Below are 20,416 nucleotides of genomic sequence, written 5' to 3'. Positions count from 1 at the left end.
TTACTCCTTTCCATGGCTGGCTTTATGTGATGCATCACCATTGTCAATGGCTACTTTCGGTCTTCTCTCGGGAAAATGATCCAAATGCCCTGTCACGGCACGGCTAATCGTCTGGAGGCATCACCCTTGTCAATGGTTACATCCTATCCTCTCAGTGAATATGGTCAACGCACCCTGTCACGGCACGGCTATTCATCTGTCGGTTCTCGATCATGCTGGAATAGGATTTACTATCCTTTTGCGTCTGTCACTACGCCCAGCAATCGCGAGTTTCAAGCTCGTCACAGTCATTCAATCATTGAATCCTACTCGGAATACCACAGACAAGGTTTAGACTTTTCGGATTCTCTTGAATGCCGCCATCATTCTAGCTTATACCACGAAGATTCTAATTAAGAGATCTAAGATATACTCATTCAGTCGAAGGTAGAACGGAAATGGTTGTTAGGCACGCGTTCATAGGGAATGATGATGATTGTCACGTTCATCACATTCAGGTTGAAGAGCGAATGAATATCTTAGAAGTGAAATAAGATGAATTGAATAGAAAACAGTAGTACTTTGCATTAATCTTTGAAGAACAGCAGAGCTCTACACCTTAATCTATGGAGTGTAGAAACTCTACCGTTAAAAATACATAAGTGAAAGGTCCAGGCATGGCCGAATGGCCAGCCCCTCTGATCTAAGAACCAGGCATCCAAAGATCTGAAAATGATCAAAAGATGTCTAATACAATAGTAAAAAGTCCTATTTATAATAAATTAGCCACTAGGGTTTACAAAAGTAAGTAATTGTTGCATAAATCCACTTCTTGGGCCCACTTGGTGTGTGCTTGGGCTGAGCTTGAGTGTTACACGTGTAGAGGTTATTCCTGGAGTTGAACGCCAGTTTTGGTGCCAGTTTGGGCGTTGAACTCCACTTTGCAGCTTGTTTCTGGCGCTGAATGCCAGAATTAGGCAGAGAGCTGGCGTTGAACGCCAGTTTGCGTCATCTAAACCTGAGCAAAATATGAACTATTATACATTGCTGGAAATCCCTAGATGTCTACTTTCCAACGCAATTGGAAGCGCACCATTTCGAGTTCTGTAGCTCCAAAAAATCCACTTTGAGTGCAGGGAGGTCAGAATCCAACAGCATCAGTAGTCCTTCTTCAACCTCTGAATCTGATTTTTGCTCAAGTCCCTCAATTTCAGCCAGAAAATACCTGAAATCACAGAAAAATACACAAACTCATAGTAAAGTCCAGAAATGTGAATTTAACATAAAAACTAATGAAAACATCCCTAAAAGTAACTAGATTCTACTAAAAACATACTAAAAACAATGCCAAAAAGCGTATAAATTATCCGCTCATCAACTCCATCATCCTAAAAAGCTCATTCCTAGCCACTGGAAGAGCCCTGATAGATGTTGAAAAAGGTGAAATGGTGCTGAGGTTGCATGAGGATTGGATGGTTTTCAAGGTTTTTAAACCTCCACCATTCTCTGACAAAGGAGATACTTGTATGCAGAGCTCATTGCTTAAGCCTCCCCATTGGTGAAAACTCATATAGTTCCTCCAGACATCAAACCTAAGTTTAGTGTTAAGCATTCACCACCCACCAAGAAGGGAAAAGAACCCAAGAAGAAGATACCTAAGGGTTGGAGGAAAAAGAAGATTCCCACTGAGGACTTCTCACTTGGGATGAGAATGGTATTCACTAAAAGTCTAGTCATACCACATACTCTGAATAGGATCCTGTCTCTGGAATATGTTGAGATGATTCATGAGAGCACAGGAAAGAAGTTCACAATGAGGGGTGAAGATCTGAGCCCCTATGATCCTCCTCCTTAGAAGAGCTGACCGTCAAGTTAGTGACGGTAAAGAAGCGCTTGTTGAGAGGCAACCCAACCATAAGTATCCTTTAGTATTTTCGTTTTATTTCTATTTTGATTTCAGTTTTAATTTCATGGTTTTCAATTTTTATTTTCATTGTTTTCCTAGGTTTTCTAATGTTTGCGATCATGCGCAATACTTAGAACATGGGCAGGAAGACTTAGACAGAAAAACAGAACGCCCTGGAGCAAGAAGGCTTGCCATGGCATTTAGCGCTAGAAGAGGAGCAGAGCAGGGCGCTAAACGCCAGGGAGGGCGTTTAGCGCCAGAAGGGGATCATGGATTGGGCATTTTAACGCCCAAATTAGGCACCCCCCTTGGGGCGCTAAACGCCAGCCCCGGCTTTTAGCGCTAGGGTGCTCGTCCCCATTCAAAAAAAAAGTGTCCCTTGCTGGCACTAAACGCCAGAACCGGCGTTTAGCGCCCAGTGTGTAGATTTTGAGAATGAAGAAAGGTTTTGGCCAATGGTTAAACCCCAACCCATCCACCTTCACCATTTAAACCTATTCCTTCTCTGTCTTCCTTACCCACTTTCCCATCTATATTCATCCATCCTATCCACGATCACATCCCTTGATTCCTTCAACTCACCTCTCACTCCACCCAATCCACTATCATCTATCCCATCAATCTCTCCTCCTAACAACCCAAAATTCAAATTCAATTCCCTCCCCCACCCTAACCCCATGACCGAACCCTCCTCCTTCCCCACTTATAAATACCCAACTCCTTTTCTACTTTTCCCACACCTTAATTTACTCTCTTCCTTCCCATTACTCCCTCTATACACTTCCAATTTCTTTTCACCTCTCTTCACCAAGGCTGAAGCCCCCTCCTCCATTCTCCTCTATCTCTTTTATTTTATTTCTAATTTTTTATCCCTTTCCTTATTCTCTATCTTTAGTTTGCTCGAGGACGAGCAAATCTTTTAGGTTTCGTGTTGAACACTCTGCTTTTATCCATTTTACTATCTCCATAGCACCCAAGACTGGAGAATCCTCCTTAAGAAAAAGGAAAGAGAAGGCTCTTATCTCCGACCCATGGGACTTTACCCAGTTCTCGTCTAAGACACATGAGTATCATTTTTATCAGATGGCACATAAGAAGAAGGTGATTCTCGAGGTCCACTTTGATCTGAAGCCTGAGGACTACTCGGAGATCCAGTATCAGATTCTGAGATGGGGTTGGAAAGTTATGGCCAATCCCGTAACGAGGTTGGAGCATTGATGGTGTAGAAGTTCTATGCCAATGCTTGGGTTACTTACAAGTATGTCCGTGGTGTGAACCCGTAGTCGAAGAACTGGTATACCATGGTTAGAGGGCATATCATGGATTTCACCCCGAAGAGTGTGAGGGTGGCATTGCAGTTACCACCATCTGGAAAAGACCCTCATTCATACACTCAGAGGTTAGATCAGATTCTTGCTAACATTTGCCTTTCCGGAGCTCAGTGGAGGAGGGATTCTAGAGGTCAGCCATACCAGCTGGGTAGGTATGACCTCAATCCAGCTGCTCGAGGATGGTTAGAGTTCATCCAACGCTCTATCCTTCTTATGAGTAACCGTTCTGAGGTTACAGTTGAGCGATCAGTGATGATTCATTGTAGCATGCTCGAAAATGAGGTAGAGGTGTACGAGGTGATCCCTCATGTGTTCTACAAGATAGCTAACAAGTCTCCTACCTCTGCGAGACTGGCTTTTTCTCACCTCATCTATCGCCTTTGTGCAACAGTTAGAGCTCACATTGATGGAGATACCCCGATCGATATTGATAGACCGATCACTAGGAGGGGGTATGGAGCACGTTCGCTAAGGAGCTCGGGCATGGACCACAGCAGGGGCCAGTTCCACCGCCTCTACAAGATCTTCTGAAGATGCCTCAGGGAGTCTATTTCCCTCTCCGTGATTACTGGGACCAGTTGACCACATCCATAGGAGAGCTGACATCATATATTGATCAGTTGAGGATAGAGCATCAGGATCACTCTGACCTTCTCCACCAGCTGATAGAGGAGCAGAGGAGGTAGGGGCACGACATAGAGGAGCTGAAGCACCAGCGAGGATTCCCCGGAGGGAGCAGCAGCCACCATGACTGAGGTGGTTGAGTTTGATTCTACTTTCCCTTATCTTATTTCTGTTTTTCAATATTTCACTCTATTTTCTATTTTCTATGATAAGTTTGCATGATCACTAGTAGGATTTTCTTACTTTCTAGCTAGTTGTTTATCTTAGTACTTTATGTTTATGTCTTAAAAGATGTCTCATGTATTGCGCACTGAGCTTGAATAAAAATCAAAAGAAAAAGAAGTAGTAAACTACATGAGATTTGAGTTATATATATAATATATTTTGAATTGTTCTAAGTTACTTTGATGTGGTGGCACTATCTCTATTTCTAAATGTATGAATTAACTGTGCATATTTGATATTGGAGTTGAGAATATTGGTTCTTAAGGAACAGGAACTTAGAAAAGTATTATTGATTCTCTAAAATAAGTAAAAAATTGATTCTTGAAGTAAAACCAACAGCAAAAAGAAAAAGAAAAGAAAATCAAAAGAAAAAGATCCAAGGTTTTGAGCATCAATGGTTAGGAGGGTCAAAACTGATCTAAAAGCTCAAAAGAGGGGTTTCTCCTAACCATGTGCTTGTGGTATGAAAGTGTCAAGTAACCCTTGAGACTAAACACCTAAAGTCATGACCCATTGCTGTTACAGAGTATGCCAAAGGCTCTGAGCACCACTGTTTGGGAGAAATAAAAAGAAAAATTAGAACTCAAAGAGTTCCCCAGTTAAGTGCTTGTGGTGTTCTTGTATCAAGGTAAGCTTGAAGACAAAACACTAAGAGTTACGGCTAGGCTCAAGGTGCAAAGCACCAAAGAAAAAAAAGAAAAAGCTGTCTTCAAGAATCAATTAGAGCCTAAAGAGGAGAATCTATAATACCATCCGAGTTCTAAATCTAAAGGATACCACTATTTCTGAGCTTCACAAGATAGTGAGATGTCGAAACTATTTAGAGTTAGAGTGTCATCAGCCCCACTCAGTAACTAGACGTGAGCTTAATTGACAACTCAAGTCTTAAGTATTTTCTCTTCTTGGTCCTATATTATTTTGGTTGTGCTTGAGGACAAGCAACAGTTTAAGTTTGGTGTTGTGATGCGTGAGTATCTTATACCCTTTTTTCCCTTAGTTTTCTAGTTATTTTTAGTTAGAATTTATTAATTTTTATATTATTTTAGTGCAAAAATCTTCTTTGGATGCTACTTTGAGTTGTTTTAATATTTTTATGAATTAAGGTAAAATTCGGAGCAATTTGGCAGAGTTTTGAGCTAAAAAAGAGAAGTTGGCAGCATCCCCCCTGGGCGCCAAACGCCCAGCTGGCGTTTCGCACCAGCAAGGCTACAATCTAGCATCGTTGCTACCCCCCCCCCCTCTAGGGCGCTAAATGCCAAATAGCGCCCATTTGGCGTTTAGCGCCGGGGCAGGAAGTCCGAATTCACTCTCTTTGGGCATCTTAAGTGCATTTAGCATTTATTAGTCATATTTTATTTTCTTTTTGTAATTTTTATTTACAAAAAATATCTTTTAGTTTTATGATTTATTATATTATTTTATTTCTGAATCAAATTAGGTTAGTATAAAAGGGAAAAGATTCACCCTTTGTGGGGATCTTCTCTATCTTCCACACATTTCACTTTTCGGAGCCCTAGTTTTCTCTAAAAGTTATGAGCAACTAAACCTCTTTAGTTAAGGTTAGGAGCTCTATTTATTTCTATGGATTAAGACTATTGCTTTTTTATTTTAATTAATATTTTGATTCAGTTTCAAGGATTATTTTCGTTCTTAATCTTATGAATCTGGGTGGAACGAGAGTATGACCCTTATTCTACATGAGTTCTTATGATTCTCGAGAGAGTTATCTCGCTTGAACAACAGTTTGAAAACAAATTCCTCCTAAATTGCTAATTACATGAACTAATTGGGATATGTGATATATAATCCTGTTAGTTTTGGGTAATTAGGATTTTTATGGCCATAAACTAGATTTTGAACTTGAGAGTGGCCGTTAATGAAGGTTAGAGGAGACTGAATCACTAAGAGATTAGGGTTTAGTCATTTACAGTTTGCCATGAAATAAATCATGCATTGTTAAAATAGTTGGTAAGAACTTTTAATCTGGAAAAGTAAACATCTTCGAAGTCTTAACTGTTTTCTCTCATTGTTTTTACACCAAACCTTTTATTTTCTCTCTTTATTCTCTTGTTTATTGTTTTATGCGAATTACACCATCAAACGACTTTTTCTATTTGCCTAACTAAGCCAATTGGATAACCATTATTGCTCAGTCTGACAATCCTCGTGGGATCAACCCTCACTCACCTGAGGTATTACTTGGATGACCCGGTACACTTGCCGGTTAAGTTGTATGAGTTCACAATTTGCATACCAACCACTCAGGTTGTTGCTCATACTGGCATATCTCCCCCTCTGCAGTGTGTCTTCGCTACTAGTAGCAGCTGTCGCGTGTTCTCTCATCCCCGTCATCACATCACCGCTGTAGGAAGAAGGTGCACGAGTGACGCAATCGTGCGCGATCCCCATTGTGTTGTTGCCGGTGTCTCGCGATCAACCTTGTGTCGTTGCTACTGTCTCACGCCACTCTTCCCTTGCGTTGTTGCTACTGTGTCGTGCGCCTTCTCCCGTGGAGTTACTGCTGCTGCATTGTGCCGTGTTGTCGTTCTGAGGCGCCATGATTTCTGCGGCTTCGTCCTGCGATGCGCTACCGCCGAACGCCACCACGAGTCCCCCACTGTCCATGCAGAGCCGTCGAAGACGTCGTCGCCGACCACCCCAAATGTTTTGGATGTTTTTTTTTCTAAATTCTATATGATTCTTTTTACTAGTTTTAGATGATTATTTTTTTGATGTTTTGAATGTTTCTTCTTTTTTGGAATTTGGATAATTTTTTTAATAGTTTTAAATGTTTCTTTCTTAGTTTTTGGATGTTCTTTTTTTAATATTTTTTGAATGTCTTGTTTTGTTATTTTTTAAAATTATCGGATATCTATTTTTTATTAAGTTTTGGATGTTTGTTTTTATTACTTTCGGATGTTTTGGAATTTTTAAAACAACTTTCGATTTTTTAAAATAAATCTTTAAAATGAATTTTGGAATGTTTAAAATGGTTTTAAATGTTTTTTCTTTTTTAGATTTTTGGATGTTTCTTTTCCGTCGCGAGTGGAGGAGCCGTGGTGATACACGTCACGACGGAGAGATTGAAGGTGGTCAGTGAAAATGTGGGAGAGGGATTAGGATTTGTCACGTGGATGTGAAAAGGGGAATTAGGGTTTGCGTGGTAAATGGTAAAAGGTAAAAGGTGAATTAGATTAAGAGGAGGTAAATGGATCGGGATGTTTTTTCATATTTAGTGGGTCTTGAGCTGTAGCCCAGTAAGGATATTGGCTGGTCTTGTTCGCACCTCTTGTTAGTTACCTAGCAGAATTGATCTTGCTCACAGTACATTATAAACTGATCTCTATATAATTTTATTTTTAACAAATATGACATTGTCGACTTATAGTTCATAATTTTGACGAGTGAACTACCAACTCGACTTTCACAAAGGACAACGTGATCCCTAACGAAAAAAAGAACCACTTCGATCCCTGTCCCTGATCTCCGTGAGACAACGCGACCCTTCTATAAGTTTTGTTATCAAACGCTAACAGATGTTACTGATCTGACACGTTTAGATGGTGAGATGGAAGTTAATTGCCAACATGGATAGTTAGAAAAGAACAGGGATCGATTTGTCCCAAAATTCAAATTTGTTTGAGATCTATTTGTTCCATTCATTTAGACAAAATGACATCGTTTTAATGCCAAATTAGTCAAGGACCTATTTGTCCTAAAAAATTTTGATACAATGTTTTTTTAAGTTATTTTTTTATTATATTAATATTTTTTTTTCAATAAATTCTTAAATATATAGTATAAGTACAAACTAATTAATAAATTATTCGAATTTAAAAATATCATTTACTATAGAATTACATAAATAATTCTCAATAAAATTTTTAAATATATAAATAATAAAATTAGAATGCAGTTAATAAATTAGTAATAATAATTCTATGATGTATTATTAGTTTTATGATCTAGAATTCTAGATAATTTAAACAATAAAGTAGAAATTAATAAATACATTATTTAACATATGTGTAATAATAATAATAATAATAATAATAATAATAATAATAATAATAATAATAATATAATTAAAGAGTGATAACTTATGATGAATTTTAAGAGTTATACTGTTTGTATATATATATAGCCATATATAAAGTGATAATCTCTTATATATAACAAAAAAACTAAATTAATGAAAACTAAATAATAAAGTAAAATCACAAATCTAGTACACCAATTAACCTAAAAGCAAAATTATGTAAAAATAAAAATTTTTATTTTTATTTTAATGTTTCAATAATTTCGGTAAATTATGTGACAAATGATTCTTGTGGTTGATTTAAAAAGTTTATTATGGCACATGAAAGATTTTTAATTTTTTAAACTTAGAAGACAATAAATCATTATTTCATATTTGTAAGTTTAGAAAAAATAGAGAGAGTTTGAGAGAATAAAAAAGATATAAAATCAAATAAGTGAAAAAAATAGGAACAAAAAATTGATAATTAAAAAAGAAAAATATTTATTTATGAGATATAAAAAAAATTGATAAGTGTCGATTTTATTGAATTAAGAGGATAATTAAGTTTATTATTGAATTCTCCCAATCATTTCTCGTTTATTTAATTTCTATAATAATGTATCAAGTATTATTAATTAGTTTATATTTATTATACTATACGATCAAGAATTTATTAAAAAAAATACTAATATAATAAATATCACAATAATAAAAAAATAATTTAAAAAAATATTATATCAATTTTTTTAAGATAAATAAATTCTTAACAAATAAACCAATTTAGCATTAAAATAACATTATTTTGTCTAAATAAATGGAACAAATAGATTCTTAACGAATTTAAATTTTAGAATAAATTGACCTTTGATCTTTTCTAACCATCATTTAACATTCACCTTATCAATTTAACGTGTTAAATTAATAATTTTCGTTAACGTTTGATAATAAAATTTATAAAAAAAAATTATGTTAAACAAAAACTGAAATGATTTTTTTTAATAAAAAATCGCTTTGTCTTTCGTGAGAAAAGACCAGACGAATATGTAGTTGTTCTAATTTTGACATAATGACATTTTATTAAACTACATTCTATGTGACATGTCCTATGTGAATAAATAGCATGAAAACTCATGATTTCATCTGTAAGTTATATATTATATTAGCGTGAAATTTTGAAGTTTTCGAGTTATTTGTGTTTGCAAAAGATTTGTTTATGCTTATAGAACGATGAAGCTAAGATTGCAGTATATATGATTAGTGGAAATTAAAAAAAGGCAAAATAATAATGGAATATGATGATTCAAAGGAGAAAAAAAAAACATAATTTAGAATTGGAACAAAGGAATCTTTGTCTTTAGATTAGCATGAAATTAAAAAACAATTAAGAACACACATGATCGTGGACGAGACGCAAGTTGCAGTGATTCCCTGATAAGTGTACAATGAGTCAATGACCATGCAATTTCAGTGAAATATTATCATTGGATTCCCCCTACAAATCATTTTAAAAAAAATTAATCAATACCTTATTCACAGAAAATGGACCCACTTACTCATTCGTTAATTAACTATTGATGATTTATTAATCAACATGATTAGCTTTTCATACTTTTTATTTTCAGTAAATTGGGTCGCTTAACATATAATATATGAAAATTTAAATTTGAGATAAGTATTGTTTTGTTTCTAACGTTGAGGGTTAGAATCGAAACTGTTCCCAACATAATTTTTTATTTAGAATCATTTTAACATTTTTTTCGTATTAAAATCGTCATTTTTAATAAAATTTTTAATTTTATTCCTAAATACCCCTATTTAATAAAAAAATTATAAAATTTAAAAAAAAAAAAAAGAAAAGAAGCCGTTTGGGGGGATGGGGAGAGAAAGGAAAAGGGTACATGAAGGGGGGAGGGGAGAAAAAGGGGAAAAGAAGAGGGGGAAGGGGAAGAGGAAGGGAGGGGAGGGGGACGGCGCCGGCGAAGCTTGGAGCTGTCGTCGCCGAAAGAAAGAAGAAAGGAGAGAGGGACTACGACAGGGGAGAAGAGAAGAGGGAAAGGTGATGCGTCGGCGCTGCTAGGGTTCGCCGCCGTCGTCAGATCGTCATTGGGAGACCACGCCGCTGAGTCGTCGCCGCCGATTTGCCCACAAGCTGCCGTCGGGGAAGCGCCGGTGGTTCTGTTTCAGCTTCTGCATCTGCTTCTTCTTCTGAATCTACTTCTTCTTCTACTTCTTCTGCTTCGGCTTTTGCATCTGCTTCTTCTTCTTGCTTCGACTTCTGTTCTTTGCTTTGGCCTCTGTTTTTTTGCTTCTGCTTGAGCTTCTGCTTCTATGACTGCTTCTGTTTTTACTTTTAATTCTGATTTTAATTTGTTGTTTTCTGATTTTATTGTTGTTGTATGTTGATTTGATTGTTGAATTTGTGTTGATTTGTTGAATTTGTGTTGATTTCATTGATCTTGTTATTCTTGGTGGTGGAAGTGTTGGTGCTGGTGGGAGGTAAAGGTGCTGGTAGTGGTGGAGGATATTTTTGTCCAGAAAAAGTTAAAAGGACGATTTTAAAACGAAAAAAAAAACATTAAGGATAATTCTAAATAAAAAATTACGTTAGAGACTGTTTCGATTCTAAACCCTCAACTTGGAACTAAAACAATACTTATTCCTTTAAATTCTAATTACACATAAATACTTGAGAGTTTATGTAATTAAGATATGGGTTAAAAAAAGGTGCAAAATTTAAAATATTAAAATATTTATTGTGTATTTGTGAAAATAAAAAGTTGAAAACCTTTTTTAATAATAACTTCATCATATGAGTTTATCAAATATGTGTCAATAGCACATGTTAAAATTACTAATTAAAATTTTTATAAAAAATTTAAAATTTAAAATTTTTAAATATTTATTATATATTTATTGAAATAAAAAATTTATTTTTTAATAATAATTTTATGATGTGTCCTTATCTTAAGAGTATATGTCAACAAAATCTTTAAGATATAAATGTCTTCAAATACAAACATAGTAGAATAACACTAAAGTTGGAACGAAAACAAAAGTAGGTCTTTTTAAGTTCATAAAAAGGAGGGGTTGTAGTCCCAAATGTCCTAAAAGCTAAGAATAATTTGATGTTGTAAGGCACGTTACAAAATAAATACACATTTAATTTAATCGATTACTCTCTCGTGTGAAATGAATAATAATTGGAACAAATTTGAAACGAAAAAGGATAAAACGGTAAAGTGGCTAACCCTAAGGGTCGTTTAATAAATACATACAGTATAATACGATAAAAAAGAATGCATAGTGCGTCTATTGAAACGACAAAAGTAGCTTAGAGTGAAGACTGAAGACACAACACATTCATGAAAAAATGCATTAAAAATACGAATGCACAGACCCACATATTCTTCGTTTTTATCCTTTTATTAAAAATAAACTTTTCCCCATGCTTTTTGGTTTTCCCCCTCGTGCAATTTCTAAGGTTAATTTTCTTTTAATACATTTTTTTCAACGTCTGATTAATATATTCCAATATTTTTTTCGGGTACGAATATTTGTGATGGAATTGAAGATGATGATGGTTGTGTCATGTGATGTTCCACCTTCAACGTTTCGCTTTACTGTGAACAACTGAACACTGTTATGACATGAAAAAGGAGAGGGAAAAATGACAAGGTAGTAGGGAGAGCTAGAAGGTGATTCTCCTTAATTTATTAATAATTAATATTTCTTTAGATTATAATAATATTTTAAATGTTAATTTTAAAATTTATTTTCATTGATTTGCCTTACAAAACTAAACTATTTCTTTTATTTAAAATCTTATATTAAAATTTGTTAAATTATATGATTCATAGTTTTGGTCTTGGTTATAGCTCTACTATTAAGTGCAACTGACCAAAATTAAGAAAATTAGATGTCACATATTAACATCAACGCATGGTGGATTGAACTAATAAGTATTTTCTAATATTCGCATTTTGAATACCGAAAAAATGACTAAGGCACATGTTCAGTTAGCAAGTTAGCATTTTAGGTTAACAGTAGGCCTATACATTTTTTTAGTGTATATTAGGAAAAATTTCAAATGTATCGAGCAACACCGGTATTCTAATTGTTTTAACCGTTGATTTCAATTAATATATATTATATATATTATTTACTTAGAATTTAATTTCCATTATATAAATAATTAATTATGTATTATTATAGTAAAAATAATTAATTTTAAATTTATTATTTAAAAAATAATTTAAATATAATAATATAAAATTCTCTACACAATTAGTATATTGAAATTATTATTAGTCTTAATCTTACATATTATATGACATGTCATGGCACTTCATATATTTTTTCGGTTATGAACAATTAATTAATAGTTAATAAAATTAAATATTATTATTTTTATTCTAATGATCTTATTATTTTTTTTATAAATTTATACAAATATATAATACAAAAAATTATATCTAAAATAACATTATGGAATTATCATTTCGTTAATAATATTGTTAACATAATAATAATAATAATGTTTTCATAAAGTGAAAAGAGAAAATCTATTCTTCAAAAAAAGGCAATCTTTCTTTCATTTTAATAAATTTAACTTTAATGCGTATAAAATATTTTATATAATTATATAATTATGTTTATTTTTTTAAATAATTATTTATATATTTAATATAAAAAGTAAAAACGTTACTAATTTGATGCATGTCTAAAACGAAGGGGCATCAAAATTAAATTAATTTTAACAAAAGAGAAGAAAGTGAGATGAATAAAAGAAAGGAGATAGCTTAATGTGAAGTGAGAGTGGGGGAGTGAGTGGCTTCCTTCATAGAAAGCGGAGCAGCACAAAAAAGTGAGGTCTCCATTGTTTTCCATTGGATTTTTGCGTTGCGTTGCATTCTCCAATGCTTTCTCTCAACACCCTCCAACACAACCCCTAACCCTGCATCTCCGTTTTCCTTCTTCTTCTTCTTCTTTCAAAGCAAGCAGCTATGGCTTCTTCAGTAGTGTTGTTTTCTCTGTTGTTATTGTTGTTGTTGGGTCTCTTTAGTTCTCACTCCTGTGCTGCTAGGCTCGGTGGTTCAAGACAGAAGCTTGAAGTCAATAGGCATTTGAATCGCTTGAATAAGCCTCCTGTTAAGACCATTCAGGTCTTCTTCTTCTTCTTCTTCTTCTTCCCTTTTTGGTTTCCCCCAAAAGAAAAAAAAATGTTTTTAATTAGGGTTTTTCTTTTTCCTCCCAAAGAATAGTTTGGTTTTGAAGAAAAAATATTATTTTTTTATTTGGGTAAGCTAAAGGGGGTGATGTTGTGTTTGAACAGTGATTTGTGTGGCTTTCAGATATTTTTCACTCAGGAATCAAAATAATCTTTGGCTCCTACTGTTTATTTTTTTGACGTATTTCCTCCCCGGATTGTATAAAAAAAATGTAGATCTTTTATGTTGACATTTTGATTTCTTCAAGCTATGTTCTATACTTCTATGTTTTTAATATTTTCTTCTACCTGTTCATACTTCTTATTTCCTGGAAAAAGAAAAATTCCCTTTGTCTAAGAAATTATTGGCTGGATTCTGAAGCAGTAGCAACTAGAAAGTACTGGAAGGAAAGAACTTGGGCGATGATTTTCTTTTCTTGGCATTCCCCACTTTTTATCAAAATCACCTACTGAACATTAGAAAAAATGGAAATATAATTAACGAAGCTTTGCTTTGAATATTTTATTTTGCTTAGTATTTTTTTTTGTAGTGTTAATAGTGTGATTTATGGATTGTGCAGAGTCCAGATGGGGATTTCATAGATTGTGTGCATATCTCTAAGCAACCGGCTTTTGATCATCCTTTCCTTAAAGATCACAAAATTCAGGTCCATATTATCTTCACACAGAATCTAATCTTTGGTTTATTCTCTCCTATTATTATTACTATTATTATTATTATTATCAGTTTTTTTCTTAAACTTTTATGTTTGTTTTTCCCTAACACTGGATTGCATTATTGGTTAATTGATTTAGATGAGGCCTAGTTTCCACCCTGAAGGGCTATTTGATGAGAACAAGGTTTCTGAAAAACCCAAAGAGAAGATTAATCAGCTGTGGCATGTGAATGGGAAATGCCCCGAAGACACAATACCAATTCGGAGAACAAAGGAAGAGGATGTCCTTAGAGCTAGCTCAGTTAAAAGATATGGAAGGAAGAAGCACAGGTCAATCCCGAAGCCTAGGTCAGCACAACCTGATCTTATTAACCAGAGTGGTCATCAGGTATTATCGATTGTTCCTCTTAATTTTTTTTTTTCAATTTTGATGTTTTCTATTTTATAATTGGCATTGGTCTAATTTACTTGCTGGTTGTTGTTGATTCAGCATGCAATAGCATATGTTGAAGGGGACAAGTACTATGGAGCAAAAGCCACTATTAATGTGTGGGAACCTAAGATTCAGCAGGCGAATGAGTTCAGCTTGTCGCAGCTCTGGATATTAGGAGGCTCGTTCGGCCAAGATCTTAACAGCATTGAAGCTGGCTGGCAGGTATGCTAAGAAAGAAATTGATTTTTGAAGTCCACATTTAGTTTGTATAAATTCTGATGCCTATTTATTGATGATAACAGGTTAGCCCTGATTTATACGGCGATAACAACACTCGGTTATTCACCTACTGGACAGTAAGTATTTACCTTTTAACCTTTCCTATATTCATATATTGCTTTTATTTTGCAATCAAACCTCACATGCTATGTTCTACAGAGTGATGCATATCAAGCTACAGGTTGCTACAATCTTCTTTGCTCAGGATTTATTCAGGTCAACAGCGAAATATCAATGGGTGCAAGCATATCTCCGGTTTCTGCTTACAGAAACTCCCAGTATGATATCAGCATCCTTATCTGGAAGGTAAAAATCCCAAAAAAAAGGTCATCACATTATCTATCTGCGAACATAAGCACCGGGTAATCATCTTCCCAGCTAGTGTTTGTTTGGCTTTGGGACCGATTTAATAATGTCCATGAGTGCTTGGATTCATTTTTTCTTCTATAGGTATAAGACATGTCATGTGGAAGAGTCAAGTTGTCAGTTTATAACATGTTATAGGTTTGATTGGAATCTTAAATTCTTCATATTTTCACCCATCAACTGACCAGTAAAAAAGACATTTTAGCCAGTATTGTTGGCAGCATAGTTGGAAATTAGAATCATCTTTGTAGGATCCTAAGGATCCATTTATTTCTTTTCTCATCTCCTTTTTGAAATTTGATCATGATAATGGACCCCAACTGTAATTGATGAGTGGGGCAAAGCAACTGTGATGAACTTGCTTATGTACTAACACCGATGATTGCGCAATGCGGAAACACATTTACACCACTAGCAACAGTTTGTATAAGATATTCACATGTTCTTTTAGGCATCATTTAGTAATTGTTTCAGGACAGAAAATACAAAGACACAGACGGCCCATCACGAAACGGACCCTCTCTTTAAACCATCAAATTCGTTAATGGTATTAAGTATTAAACCTTTTCTATTTTCTCTTTTTTTTTTTTTTTCCATGTAGGATCCAAAAGAGGGACACTGGTGGATGCAATTTGGGAATGACTATGTATTGGGATATTGGCCTTCATTCTTGTTCTCATACTTGGCAGACAGTGCCTCCATGATTGAATGGGGTGGTGAGGTTGTGAATTCTGAGCCTGATGGCCAACACACTTCAACTCAAATGGGAAGTGGCCATTTCCCTGAAGAGGGTTTTGGAAAATCAAGCTACTTCAAGAACATTCAAGTGGTTGATAGCTCCAACAATCTCAAAGCTCCAAAGGGACTTGGAACCTTCACTGAGCAATCAAATTGCTATGATGTTCAAACAGGAAGTAATGGTGACTGGGGACATTACTTCTACTATGGAGGACCTGGTAAAAACCCTAATTGTCAATGAGGCTAAAAAAAATCCAAGATGAAGGGAAAAAAATTGAAAAAAGAAAATGCAAATTATCCTAGCCTAGTCTTCTCCCTTGTATCATTATTAAACCCTAATGTTAAATCCCCGTTCTTTTTTCTTTTCTTTCTATCCTCTTCTCTTGTATACCCTTTTTTTTTTCTAGTGGAAAGTTTTGTTTTTTTTTTCTTTTGTTAAAAATATTGAACGATTCTCCATGTAAGGTTAGTGGGTAAGTGTGGCTAAGTTTCTTAAAAGCCTAAAGAAACAAAGGCCTTTAACATCCTTTGTATTTTTATTTGTTTGCTTGTCAATGACAATTAAGTGATCAAATCCTTCACCTAATGTCATTTTTGTAATTTACTGAAACTAGCTACAACAATTAGTTATTGATCTTGTTTCTTCATGGTCTATATTATGAAACAATCCCCATGCTTGGATTGGAGTTTCTAGTTTCAGGTTTCAATTTTTTTATTTGCCAATAGTATTCGAATCTTATTACTAATATTAAACATTTGATAATGTAATTAGAGAAACCTTGGTTATATTTCTCCGGTTAGGAATATCAATCAATTAATTAGATTAAAGCTAAGTTGGCGTAGGCCAAGGAGGAAAATGAAAAAAATTAATTAATTAAAAAACATTTTTATTTAATTTGGATTGGAAAAAAAGTAGCAAACTATGCATGTGAGTGGCTGACAGCACTTTTGTTTGCATATCAACTTTTTTGGAAAAGGGGGGCCACTTCCACAACGTTACATCAAACCTGCAAAATCAATCCCCATTTCACAATTAAAGCCTGTCAAACACTCAAACATGCTCCGCCAAAAAGTCTTAGCCCCACTAATTTCTATTTGGACCTAATTATAAAATTATTATTATGCTAATGTTAATAGTCAATTGAGTAAGTCAACAAAAAAACTCTAAATCAATTCTTAAAAAATTTATAGTCGGATATTTTAATCATTAATAAATGTTACTCATTAATCAGTTCTCAAATTTTTATTTCGTTTAGACAATTCAATCCCAAAATCATACTATTCGTCTTTATAAAAAAAAATTATCTAAAAATTTTAAAAATTCTTAAGAAGTTATATGGTTAATTTTTTTTAATATTGCTCAAAGATGTGTTACACTATGTTATTTAGCTTTACATGAGTTTTATCCTACTATACAAAACTTGTTCACTTGTCAGAAGATACAAAACGTTGATGCCATTTTGTGTAAAGAATTTTTTTTATTTATTTAAAATAAAAAAACAATATTGTCGTTTTGTGTTTAACTTTTTTATTTTAATTATGAAAGTAAAAACTGGCATCGCCATTTTGTTATTTTAATAAATTTAAAAATTAAAATTAGTCAAAACGTCACTAATGTGTTGTAATAAAGTGAAAAAATTAATGACGTTTTGTGTTCATAGAAATAAAAAATAGGAAAAAAGATAGATAGATCCTGACTTTTTAAATTTTTGACAAATACATTTCTAACAAAATTTAAATACAAAAAAGTTCATGACTTTAACAAACGGAGGACAATTTAGTCCTTCCGTCTATTTGCCTCTCATACACCAAACAGAACTGGCTGACGTGGCTGAAATGGTGTCCAGGTGTTCGTTACGGTGCCACGCTGGAAGGAGAATAAAGTTCGAAGGACAAATAAGTCCTTGACGTCATTTTGCAAATAAAGTTCGAAGGATAAATAGGTCATTGAGAATTTAGTTCATTATACTTCTATTATTCTTCTATTATAGTTCAAACTGCCAACTGCACATGCATATGAAATCTTCTTCATTTTTACTTTCTCTTTCTCACTTGTAGGACATTGTCACGAACTCAGCTTGAAATGACTAGCAAGTGGAGTACTAACAAGTTTGGAATTACTCATGCTAAACCTCTCTAAAACCTTCTCAATATACTTCTGCTGCGATATAACCACAATTTTCCATTCTTCCTGTCACGAGTGATACTCAAACCAAGAATTTTCTTTGCAGGACCTAAATCCTTCTTAGCAAAGGAACTGTTCAAGTCTTTCTTAAGACTTTCAATCTTCTTAGTGTCATGACCAACAATCAACATGTCATAAACATAAAGCAAGAGAATTATAAAATCACTATCAGAGAATTTCTTAACATATACACAATGATCAGAAGTCTTACTATACCCATGACTTTCCATGAAAGAATCAAATTTCGTGTAACATTGCATTGGCACTTGTTTCAACCCATATAAGCTCTTCTTCAACTTGCATATAAGGTGCTCCTTTCTTTTAACCTCAAAATCCTCTGGTTACTCTATATAAATTTCTTTATCTATGTCACCATGAAGGAATGTAGTCTTCACATCAAGCTGCTCAACCTCTAAATTCAAGCTAGCCGCCAATCCAATCACAACTCGAATAGAGGACATCTTCACAACTGGAGATAAAATCTCATCAAAATCAATACATTTCTTATGCTCAAAACCTTTCACAACCAATCGAAATTTGTACCTTGGCCATGAGATATTTTCATCCACTTTCAATTTGAACACATATTTATTCTTCAATGCTCTCTTACCCTTCGGTAGCATCACCAATTCAAATGTATGATTCTCATGCAAGGATTTCATTTCTTCTTGCAAGGCCTTCAACCAATCTTTCTTATGCTCATCAGACATAGCTTCCTGATAGCTTTCTGGCTCCCCAGTCTCAATGTTCATCACATACTCATGAGGAGAGTATTTCTGAGAAGGATGACGCTCTCTAGTAGATCTTCTCAATTTAGGCTCAACTGATGGTTCAGGTAGAACTTCAACATCTGGTGGAACTTCTACATCTGGCACCTCAGGTTGAGGTGTAGGTTCATCATGCAAATCATCACCATCATTATCAACTTGTACATCTCCCCCATCAATAGGAGGTCTAGTGAAAGGACCAGGTTCATCATCAGTAGAACGTCTAACAGTTATTGTTGACTTATCTGTCTTTTCAAGGTCTTCAATAGTTTGGTCTTAAAGAAAAATCACATCTCGACTTCTAGTTATCTTCTTGATCACCGGATCCCATAATCTGTAACCAAAGTCTTCGTGACCATAACCCATGAAAATACACTACTTTTACTTTCCATAGCACACGTAGGTATGTTGCGTCTTCTTCTTTTTCTTTTCCTTTTTCGTTATCGTCATCACCAATAACACCAATATTTTGCTAACATCTTTATTAGTTCTGATTTTTTCTGATGCCATTATTAAATAATTTTGATTCATTTTTTAGTTTATTTCGGTTCATTTGTGTGTTAATTGAGTTTCACTTGATATTGCTAATAAGTATTGACTAAATTTTTTATTCTTTAATTTTAACTGTTTGTTCAAATTTGAATTGAATTCGGTTCATTTGTGAATTGAGTTAGATTCACTTGATACTACTTTTAAGTATTCACCAAATCTGTTATTCCTTAAGAAATTCAATTCATCTCTTAGTTTAATGAAGTTCATTTGCATTCACTTTTTGTTCAAATCTAAACTGAATTCGGTTCATTTACAAATTGAGTTAGGTTCACTTGATACTATTTTTAAGTATTCACCAAATATGTTATTCCTTAAGAAATTTGTTTCATCTCTTAGTTTAATTGAACTCATTTGCATGCAGAAATGAATTGAAATGTGCTTTTCTTGCTGATTGAATGTTGATCACTTTTTGTTCAAATCTGAACCGAATTTGGTTCATTTATGAATTGAGTTAGGTTTACTTGATACTATTTTTAAGTACTTACCAAATCTGTTATTCCTTAAGAAATTCGGTTCATCTCTTAGTTTAATTGAATTCATTTGCATGCAGAAATGAATTGAAATGTGATTTTCTTGCTGATTGAATGTTTATCACTTTTTGTTCAAATCTGAATTGAATTCGGTTCATTTGTGAATTGAGTTAGGTTCACTTGATACTACTGTTAAGTATTCACCAAATCTAAATCAAATTCGGTTCATTTCTGGATTCAAATGAACCTCAATTAAAAGGAGAAAAAGAAAAAATGCAGCAACAACAATAACAATAAAAGAATGACAATTGAGAGAAAACACGCAAAGAAGAAGAAGGAACGTGAAAAAGAAGAAGGAGGAAGACGAAGAAGAAGAAGAACGAATGCGAAGACAAAGAAGGAGGAAAGCGAAGAAAAAGGAAGAACGCGAAGACGAAGATGAATAAGCATTATTGAAACGCGCGTGTGTATATGCGAGTGTAATAAAAGTGATTTTTGTTGAGTTTTGGTCTGCTTGGTTAGACTTTGATACAAAAATGCTTGGATGTGTAGTTGTGTTGTTTTGAGATTGAATTGTTATTTTTTGTTTTTATATTCAATATTTTTTAATTTTAAAATTTTGAAAAATAACAGTAAAAATAATTAAATAATATTTTT

The 20,416-nt window shown here is 34.0% G+C and overlaps 1 protein-coding gene across 1 annotated transcript; it reads left to right on the top strand.

Annotated features, from left to right (window-relative positions):
* The first annotated feature begins 12,800 nt into the window (after positions 1-12,800).
* LOC107631094 (protein neprosin) lies at positions 12,801-16,371 on the top strand. The gene is made up of 7 exons (XM_016334422.3): positions 12,801-13,248; positions 13,874-13,960; positions 14,109-14,357; positions 14,460-14,624; positions 14,705-14,758; positions 14,841-14,987; positions 15,649-16,371. The coding sequence occupies exons 1-7, from the start codon at positions 13,090-13,092 to the stop codon at positions 16,024-16,026; spliced, it is 1,239 nt and encodes a 412-aa protein (XP_016189908.1). The 5' UTR covers positions 12,801-13,089; the 3' UTR covers positions 16,027-16,371.
* The last annotated feature ends 4,045 nt before the right edge of the window (positions 16,372-20,416 follow it).

Source organism: Arachis ipaensis, chromosome B3 (genome assembly GCF_059453495.1).
Source record: "Arachis ipaensis isolate K30076 ecotype BB chromosome B3, ASM5945349v1, whole genome shotgun sequence".
NCBI classification, from domain to species: Eukaryota; Viridiplantae; Streptophyta; class Magnoliopsida; order Fabales; family Fabaceae; genus Arachis; species Arachis ipaensis.
This window is presented reverse-complemented; position numbering and strand designations above follow the sequence as displayed.